The 10,590-nt window shown below is 35.7% G+C and overlaps 1 protein-coding gene across 1 annotated transcript in view; it reads left to right on the plus strand.

Annotated features, from left to right (window-relative positions):
• Positions 1-9,750, plus strand: part of LOC129234297 (cGMP-dependent 3',5'-cyclic phosphodiesterase-like) — a 137,310-nt gene extending 127,560 nt beyond the window's left edge. Inside the window, exons 21-22 of the mRNA XM_054868292.1 lie at positions 3,185-3,330; positions 9,564-9,750. Of these exons, the coding sequence (XP_054724267.1) occupies positions 3,185-3,330; positions 9,564-9,750 (333 nt within the window). The remainder of the gene's footprint in view (positions 1-3,184; positions 3,331-9,563) is intronic.
• The last annotated feature ends 840 nt before the right edge of the window (positions 9,751-10,590 follow it).

The following is a 10,590-nucleotide window of genomic DNA, read 5'->3' on the forward strand; positions in this document are numbered from 1 at the left end:
AAACTCGATTACCAAACTCGTAAATAAACGCTTAATCAATTTTTTTTAAATCTGCTTTAAAAAAACGTTATAATTCGAATTCTATTCAACATGGAAGTTCTAAACTCATTCTATTAGACACGAAAAATTTTTTAATTTTTAAATATGTTTTCACTGTGAAAATCACGAAAAACCTTTTGGAGGCTTTTAATTAATATCTTCGTTAATTCATGTCCTCCAAAGACGCAGCCTAGCTAAGAACACTCTCAATCAACTATTATATCGAACAAACAAGTAACTAAAATTAAAAATTTAAAAAAACCCCGACTGAGTCGCAAATGTAGAATTAAGAGGTAAAATTGAAAATCCTTTTTTAAAAACCTTATACTATTAAAATCAATTACAAGTATTTTATTTGTTAACAAATAGAAACTCGCAACAGATTAAAACTTTAAATCATTGCTTTTAATTTCCTTGTCGTCCAACAATGAATTCGGTTACTAATCGCGTTCTTAAAGGCTTAGCCGTATTTAAAATCTGCTTTAAAAAGCGTTATAATTCGAATTCTACATAACATAGAAGTTCCAAACATATTCTGTCAGACGCAGAAAAAAATACTCTTTATTTTAGTACTAAATTTGGAAAAAAAAATATGTTTTCTCTGCAAAAATCGCAAAAAAACTTTTAGAGATTTTTAATTAATATCTTTGTTAATTAATGTCATCCGAAGACGCAACCTAGCTAAGAACATTCTCGAAGCTAAGAACATTTCTCTTCTTTCGAACAAAATTTTTTTGTCAAAATCGGTCCATTCGTTTAGGCGCTAGAGTGCCACAGACAGATACACACACACACACACACACACACACACATTTACACACACGTGTTCACAACTTACTTTTCGACCCGGTAAATTCCCGCTCTGGCTCCGCAAAAAACCCGATTGAAAAATTCCCCGTTTCCATGTAAAAAGAGGTTCTCCCATTATACCAGAGAAAGCGGTTTTTACCCAGCAACCTTAGCGGCAAGTAGACGAACTTGTTTCGCGTAATGCATTCCGGATAAAAATACCGCTTTCACTCCAGAAGCTAGCAGGAGTAGAAGGATTCCACATAAAACCCGCTAATAACCGGAATGCGGTGAAAAGCAGGTTTTTTCCGGGGTCGAAAGTGTCCATGGAAACGGTCCTACAAACACGTCAAACTTATAACCCTCTTCCTTTGTGTGTCGGGGGTTTAAAAAAAAGATTTTCAAAATCGGCCCATCCGTTTAGGTGCTAAAGTGCTACAGACAGATACACAGGCACACAGATACATAACACTTCCAACTTAGAACGCATTTCTTTTGCGTGTCGCTGATTAAAAACGTAAACGCAAAGAAAATTCGCTATTAGTGACTGAAGAGCATTAAAGTAATAAATCGCACCGTATATACACTGGTGGACAATTGCTAAGGATGGATGGCAATAGCAACGTTAGCAACCACAAAATGGAAGGCAAGGAAATATGGAAATTATCATAAGTTCGGGACACAGTAAGGCGTATACTATGCAAATTTTAGACTCACGATTTTGCTGGTCACGTGATAGCGCTGATAAGCGTTATAAAGAATTGGGCGCTCAATGACCGTTTTATTCAAAAGCAAAGTTTGACGGGAAAGAATCAATTGACGAACTTGCATGTTTCGGTATGTCTTTCCGACATCCCTTAGATGATTTTATGGGTAGCCGAGTGGTTGGCAACATCAAAGAAGGGTAGAAAAATTAAGATGTTGCCATGGAGTTCGACGTCAGCCACAGGGTTGTTTCTAGAATTTGGAAATCATTTCAAACAAATGGGATGTGTAGTAAATGTCATGAAAGAGGTCGTGAACGCAATACGACGTCAGCATAAAATTGGTGCTTAGCGCTAGCAACGAAAAGAAACTAGCGCAACACAGCTACTGAGGTAGCAAAGCAGCTTGCTGCTGCTACTAGCAAGCAAATATCCCGAAAAACTGTAGCCAGACGTTTGAATGCAGTAAGACTATACGCCCATCAGCTTGTTTTGTACATCCCATTGTCTACAAGTCGGTGTTTTGCTCGTTGTAATGATGTCTTCAGCATCGCATTTGGACAGAAGACGACTGGGTTTGTGTACTATTTTCAGATGAAACCAGGTTCAGTCTGTCGTCTAATAGTGGATGGCAACTAACCTGGCCTGATAGTGGTACGGCACACAAGCCGGCAAACATAAAAGAAAAAGACTAGTATCCTACAAGTTGTGTCATGGTATGGCTAGGATTATGATAAATGGCAGTACGTCGCTCGTGTGCTTCCAAACCAGACTATGACGGCTAGTGATACATTAATGTTGTTCCATTGCCTCATGTTCACGTGTTCTGTGGTGCTGTGGGGGATAAATTCGTTTTCATGGATGGCAACGTAACATGTCATTAACAATCACCCAATCCAGAAATGTCTAGCTCACTCAAAATATTCACCCCATTGGATGGCCAGCACGTTCTGTAGATCTGAATCATACTGAAAATGCTTCGGATGCTTTGGGGAGCAGTCTTGTTGGTCGACAACGCACTCCAATAAGCACCAGCTGCTGTATAATGTTGTGTAAAGCATCATATGATGTGTGGAAGCTTGCATCGCTCTCCATGGTAGCCATATCCCATATTGACATCTTACCGTGAAACGCCTGGGGACGATAATTACATTTATTCACTTTTACGTATTCAGCTGAAAATGACTGTTTCGTCCTTTGAACACTTTCAACGCCTTCTGGATTTCAGAGTACAATAAATTATCGTCATTCCAATGTTCTAGAGTTCTGGCATTAGTTTATTTCACTTGGCATCGAATAACACTTACTTTTCTACGCGCTACATAGCACATAGGAATTCGTCCTTAGCAATTGTCCAACAGTGTATATAAAACTTATGCTTGAAAAAATATAGTGTGGGTGTTCTTGAAAGATGCTATTTTCAGAATCCACAGACGGTGTTGCCGGAATATCGACCACAAACTTTGTAATGACAACACAAGACAAACCTGCCTATTACTGGTAGGGTGCCTATAACTAGTCATTTACCCAAATCTTATTGAAAACTTTTTCGCAATTTCGAGGAAATTTGGAAGAGTATTTCTTACCCCATGTATCATCATTGATTATTCAACCATCTGTCTGTCAGCTAAGATGAACTTACTCTCTTGTAGGAGCTGATCTACAGCGAATTCTTCTCTCAAGGTGACCTTGAGAAAGCGATGGGAGTACGTCCGAGCGAGATGATGGATCGTGAGAAAGCCTGCATCCCCGAACTGCAGATCGGTTTCATCGAAAATATTGTCCACCCTACCTACAAGTGAGTCGAAAAGCATCATCACTACAGTGTGTTAGGTCGTGAATGTTCCTCTTGAAGACCGTGGCTTTAACTATCGTTTTTTGTTTGGGAGTTATTCTAAAGAAATTGTTTTTTGTGCAAAAAAGTGAATTTTTATGGTTTGCTTTCAACTGTCGTATAGAGTGTTTAAGGAATTATATCATACAGTAAACTCTCGATTTTCCGAGGGAGGCTGATCCACGGGGCGAATTATCCACGGCCTTTCATACTTGAAAAAACAAATCCGCGATGATTAACTGAAAGTAGATAAATGAACACATTTCAACTTAATAAGTGAAAAATCTCTATTTTTAGATATTTCCTATTTTTTTCTTTCTCCTCTCTTGAAATGATAACAAACCTTCAAAGGTTACCGAAATCTGACATGTTGAAACCTGATTTTTAAGTCTACACTATATTAGTTACTGCTTCAGATCTACACTACTTACTGAATTTTAAATCTGCCTTACTGAAATCTACACTACTTACGCGTGTAAACAAGTGACCGGACTAGTCTTGAAAAAATTGTCCTCCTCTCCCTGTCTTTTTGGTGCAACCTAGTTTGATCTGTTGCAGTTTATGTGTTCGCACGCTTGCTCGAGTATGGGTGTAACCCGCTTGTGATAATGAGCGATCCTTTTTTTAGTTTTTTCATGCATTTTTTACATACACAGTTCTCGTTTTAGCTGTAGTTTAAGTGAACCGTATTGTCTTGCATTATCTGGCATGCCGGGAAAAGGCGAGGTTACCGGGAAATTCAAATTTTCCGGGATGTCGGATGATTCGAGGTTTATTTTGAACCGAACAAAAGTAAATTTCCCCATTCAGTTCCAATCAGAAAGAAAACCAATGTAAGGAAAACAATTAATAAATCCCGAAAGTAACCTTCTTTCAAAAAAAAATGTGTATTGCATATAATATGTGCTTGTTATTTATGGTACGTCATTATTAATGGACTTAAATTAAGGCCCCTATATATACGAGCCGCCGCATCAGCTTAAGATCAGCCTTTTTGGATCGGAGCGCTAGCTTGATTGGTTGTCTTTTCTGGTGATTGTTCGCGTTTGGTGATTGTTCAATGCGAGCGATTATTAGCGGCACGTGAATTGTTTATTAAATAAAGTATTATTTTCGCCAAATTTGGCGAAACCCGAAACTGTGCTGTGGTAATCCAACAATGAAAAATCCGATCCAAAATGGCTAAACTCAAGCTGATGCATCGGCCTGTCTATATAGCGGCTCTAGATTAAATTATGTGCCAATAAAGTAATCAAATAAAGAAGCAATCACTGTTACTATGATTAGTTCATTTTTTTAAATAAATTATTTTAAGTTCCTTTTAGAGAGAAAAGTTTAATCTTTATTTATTGAATAACTAAGGTAAATTCTTTAACACTGGTTTAGGGACGGTAACTTACGGCTTAAATGTTTACTTAATTATTTTTAATTTAATTTTACATTCGTTATGAAACAATATTTTTCTTGTTAAAGTAACAAACGACATTGTTAGTAAATATATTTTTACAAAATTAAACTGTTTATTGATACTAATAAGATATGTATCGAACTTATATTCATTTTTAAACTGAACATATTTATTTTTTTTAACGTCGATTTTTCTGGCATGCCGGAAAGGATCAGGCAAGTGTTATAGAAAATCTGGTAACCTCTGAATTTTGCGGCATGCCGGACAATGCGGTGTAATACGGTATGTGACAATTATTGATATTTTAAAACCATTATATACAATAGCAATAACACAATGAACAAAGCTACTAAAAGGAAGGAAATTACTCTTGACATAACTGAAAGAGCGTACTTCCTAGAAAATATCCTTATGATGCTTTTGTAAATCAGATTTACGAACGTTTATCATCTAACTCGGAATTATACTTCAATCATTTTATGAGACTCTTCCTTAAAAACAAATCTTAAAAAGGTCATTTTGTTGCTTATTACGTTGCTTACCATTTCGAAAAAAATAATTTCAAGATCATTTTATATGAAAAATATTATATCAACAAAGGCTTAAAAGGTAAATTTGATAGGAAAATAATGATAGTATTACACAAAATTAGATTTTGGTACGTGACATTAATACCAAAAGTAGAAAAATTAAAATGTAAAAAGTGTTTCTACTATGCTCGGTCTACGCTTACTGTTATTTTTTGTGTGTAATTCAATTTCATGCATATAACCAGTACAAAAGAGGGCCTTTGAGTCACCTTCAGTCATGGTGTACACGGGGGGTGGGGGAGTTAAAACTGCATAAAACTATCACTAGCAAGTTTTAAAAATATATTTATTAAATTGAAAATCAAGAGTTGGTCCAAATTTGCATACAGTTAAATATTTTTCAACTATCTATCCTGCAAGACTGGGGTTCTGGTTTTATACCTTCCCAAATATTTTAAGTTTAAATAAAGTAATTTTTGGCGTTGTTTTTCTTCCCCCTCCCGTTTTCTTTTTTTTTTTTTTTTTTCTCCAGAACAATGTTTGTCACATTTCAATAAGCTATCGATGACAAGATTTAGTTATTCATAAGAACGAGCACTGCGAGTGTTAAGATTAAAAATGAAATTAAAGGGGTTTAGGACACATTTTAAAAAATATTTTATTAAACAGTTTAGGGTTTTGAAATTTTTTTTGCACTGATTCACCATCTATTTAAAAAGCAAAATCATGACAAAAATATTTTTATAAAAAAAACTAGCGTTCCCGTACCCGGCATTGCTCGGGTAATGGAATTAGCAGGGGATAACAGTGTTTGGTGCACCTAGTAACTAAAATCTCCTATAATAATTACTTATTATCTATATTTTTCTAATTTTGGGAGGGTCCCGGGGCCCCTGGACTTCTTATATAATGCCCTTGGCCTAAACCGATCCTTAACTGTCATTAACGATCATTTTAAAGTTTTGATTTTCTTTGAAAACGCAGGCCATCCACATTTTATTGTTATGCCTGTGTGTTTAAGCAAAAACTTCTTTGTATACAACATTTTTGGGGTTTTTTTCTGGTGCTAAAATTATTAAACTGCTTGATGAACTGACTCTGGAGCAAGCTACATAAAATTGGCCGTGTGAAAAACAGTCTTCTCTCAAATCGATCCCTGCTACTTTTAACGTCTGGCCCTTGCGACTTATTAATGGTTATTGCAAAGCAAACTTTTACTGGAAACTGCACTCTTCTAAATTCAAAAGGATAGTCCGACGGAATTAATGGAATGCGGGGTATTAAAACCAACTCTCCTCGAGCACATCCAGTCATTATCGTAGCTTCGATTACATACTTATTAAGTCTAATCACTTGTAGTCTGGTTAAAGATTATTAATTCAATAAAAAATAGAAAATATTTGAAGAAAAATTTCAAAAAATTCGAAGATTTTTTTTTTTAATCATATTTTTTGTAGATTTTTTTTTTACCGAAAAAAAATTAAATAAGCAGTATGAAAAAGGTATGCTCTAAATTTCATGACTTCATCTTTATCAGTTCTTGACTTATAAGAGTTAAAATCGCGAAAAATTGCATTATGGAGAAAAACTCGTTTAAAGCTTTAAAGTTAAGTATAATATTAAATAAATGCATGCAACAAAATTGATTACATCTTTCGTTCTAATTAAGATAGAAACAGGATTCAAAGTTCCTTTTAAGCAGAAAAAAACGGAGTAGATTTTTAAATGATAAAAAAGATTGCAAAATTGCACGATTTTTTTATCCTGGACCCCCTTAAGTATGCTTAAAAGTAGTTAATTTCATTTTTGTTGGTTTTTTATAGAAGCGATTATTTATTTTAAAGTAGATTAAATGAGAATGAAAAGCAAAATTTATAGAAGTTATGCAACAATTACAAAGAATATCGAATGCTGAAACGATAAAAAGAAAATTAGTTATGGCTTATAATTTAACTTCAACCTTGTAATTATACAATTGTTTGAGGGGCTTTAAACAAATGTATTTAAAAACTCATGAAACCAAAATGAGAAAAAAACGAGGTAAACCGCAATTATTCTGACATCATCGGTGTTTAAAAACTGTTGCAATGTCCAAAATTAAGAGGATGAAAAATTAAAAAAAGGTACTACATTCCTTTTTTGCGCCGCAAAATTTTAGTGAAGAAATTTCCCTTATTTATTTTTCATATTTATTCAAGTAATATTCACTTTCACAATCAAGATTAAAAATTAAATTAAGTATGCTTAAAAATAGCATTAATGGCTATTTATATTTCCGGGGATGCCCATTGTTTATCACTGAGTACATCAAGGAGTGTTAGACAAAGGTGGCGGAGCATCCCCAAGCGCACAGTCATGTTATATTATTCGGGTAATAAAATTTCATAATTCGGGCCATAAAAACTAAGAAGCTTTGTTGCATGAAGTTTTACTACATTATTATTAATGAAGTGATGCGGATAGGTAGCAACCTTTTCTGCAGCGTGAGAAAAAGATGAAAATGAACAAAAAACGTTCAGTCAATGAATCGACATAAAAAGTCTAAACGAGTGCTTAAGCACTTTAAACAAAAACGGCATTTAAACATCTTTATCTATGTTATTGCATACGTTTTAGAGTAATATGCACAAAAACTTCCGAGTAAAGTTTGTAGTTTTACAGCACTTTATTATAAATTCTGTTTTTAACATTTGGAATAAGTCAAAAGTCTCTTCAGCCGCCAAGCAGTTAGGGACTCATCATGCATATTTTTTTTCCTTAAAATAATTTCTCAACATCAATTTTCACGCACTCGACCTCGCTCTCTGAAACATTCGATGGATGAAAAAAGGCAGCTACACTGATGGCAAAGGTACCCACCAGGTGGGGGGGGGGGGCTGTAATGGAGCAGACTGCGCCATTGAAATTTTTAGAGGGGGTGTGTCAAGGGGCATTTTTCTCTTTATCGCGGTATCGCAATCGTTAACATTGATTAGATACAAATACAGTAAAGCCTGTAAAGTCGACCACCCTTGTAAATTGACCACCTTTCTAAGTTGACCGCATTTGTCAGGTACACAAGTCCTATATCATCATGTATAGTATAAACCTCTATAAGTTGACCACCTGTCTAAGCTGTCCACAAAAGTACTGCACCGCAAGTGGTCAACATACACCAGCGGTTCCCAACCCATGGGTCGCGGCCAACAAGTGGACCGCGAACAGCGTGTTACTGGGCCGTAGGGCCGTTTAAGGTTCACTGGTCGGGAATCTGAACCAAGACAAATCTTGGGGTATTAATTTCGTTTTTTTTTTTTTTTTTTTTTTTTTTTTTTTTTGCGACAATTCACTTATTAGCTGTACCGTCACTCAAAAACTCTTCCTGTCTCAGCGTCAATAATGAACTTTACTATTAAGATTTTTCATATTTCTTAGGAATTTACCCCTATAATTGAAGATGAAATCTAATGAATCATTAATTCTTTTAAAGAAACTAGTATTAGCTTCAAGCTTCAAGTTAAAAATGCTCCTCCTTTGATGAACAGGCTTGACTAACCAGTGAATTGAGACACTTGAGGGGTTTTTCGACAACCTACCTATTTAAATGAGACTTTTCATTGAAATTTTTGAAAAATATATAGAAATGCATTGAATGTTGCGAGTTATTTGAGACTAAAACTATCCAGTTTCAAACCAGATATAAACTTCCTCGTAGAGGAAAAACAGCGTCAAAAATCCCATGGAGCTTTGACTTTGATGACTTGTTTTTGAGTTTCTTACAGCTATGCCAGTTAAGTGAATGACAATAAAGTTATTTTCTTTCTTAAACACTAGTTTGAAAATTGTTCTTGTACAAAATGTTAGTATCAGTGGAGCAGCATGAGAAGAGAAGGTGATTAACATCTCCAGAACTTTGGTTTCTAACACACTTCCAATCCTAATACTGTATATTATTCACACTTAAGGAATGTTATAAGCAAATGCTACCCCCCCCCCTTCCGAAAGTAAATTTTGGCTACACAAATAATATATAGTAGTTGGTGGGCCTCAAGGGTGTTTTCTACAAATTGGTAGGCTGCAAAACTAAAAAGGTTGGGAACCGCTGACTTACACAGATTTAACTGCATCAGACAGTAGGTGGTATCACTGCGTACCTATAAGAGGAACTACAGTAGAGCATGTCATGAGTTATTACGAACCAAAAACATGTCATTTAAAGCAAATATCTGTATTGCTTTTTAAACGATCCTTACAATAACAGCAACGTTTTTTCCTTTCAGGATATTGGTATCATTGTTTCCTGAGGTAGAAAGTACACTAACTGCTGTGGAAATGAATCGTCTGTTCTGGGAACGAATGAGGGACGTCTACAAGCGCCGCTACAGCAACAGCACGTCGTCGCTCGACATGTTCGAAGACGAAACTTTGGAACAAGAAGTGCTCGCCCTGAGTTGCGAATCCGATTGAAGACCGCCGAGGGAAGGCGCAGTCCACACGGAGATGGGAATTCTTGTTCTCAAAAATGATGTATCAAAGGAAAATTCTTGAAATTTTTGCGCATTTTTAACTAGTGGAAAGTTGAAAAAATGCACAAAACTTGGAAGTTTTGTGCATTCTTTAATGGTGAATGGACCTTGTTCATGCTGAAGAGTTGTAATGAACAACCTCACAAATTGGCTGTTTTGAGTGAAAGTTGCTCTAGATTAGTACAGGGTGTCCTGAAAAAGACGGACTGTTTTCAATACTTCATAACAGAAGAACGGTTAATGATAAAAAATAAATTCTTGCAGAAAATTCATGTGGTGGGCGCTAAACTTTTTCCCTCAGAGTTCCAAATGTTAGTTCAAAAATGTTGCAATAGATGGCGCTGCACATAGTATGCCTGCAAGTCAACGAGCTGATGTGTGCATCACATGACTTCCTTTTACTCCAATTTAATGTCATTTCCCCATTAATGGCAATTTTAATGTGATTCAATTGTTTGCACCCTAAATATCACCAACAGTGGCCAAATTGAAACTAAATTTTAAAAAAAATTGCCAAATTTGTTGCCAAGTTGGCGGCAAAACATGGCAGCCAAAAGACTGGCATCGCCAAGTGTCGGACAAATTATAACACAACTTGAGTTTACATCGAAATTAACAATAATTTCCCCCCAAAAAGGGGAAAAAGACTCCCTTAGGAACATCTGAATGCAACCAAAAGGGAAGGTGCACAACTAGACCCCACTGGGAGTCTACGTACCAAATTTCATTTTTCTAGGGCATATCGTTTTTGAGTTATGCGAGATACATACATACATACACA

This window comes from Uloborus diversus, chromosome 1 (genome assembly GCF_026930045.1).
Source record: "Uloborus diversus isolate 005 chromosome 1, Udiv.v.3.1, whole genome shotgun sequence".
Classification (NCBI taxonomy): domain Eukaryota; kingdom Metazoa; phylum Arthropoda; class Arachnida; order Araneae; family Uloboridae; genus Uloborus; species Uloborus diversus.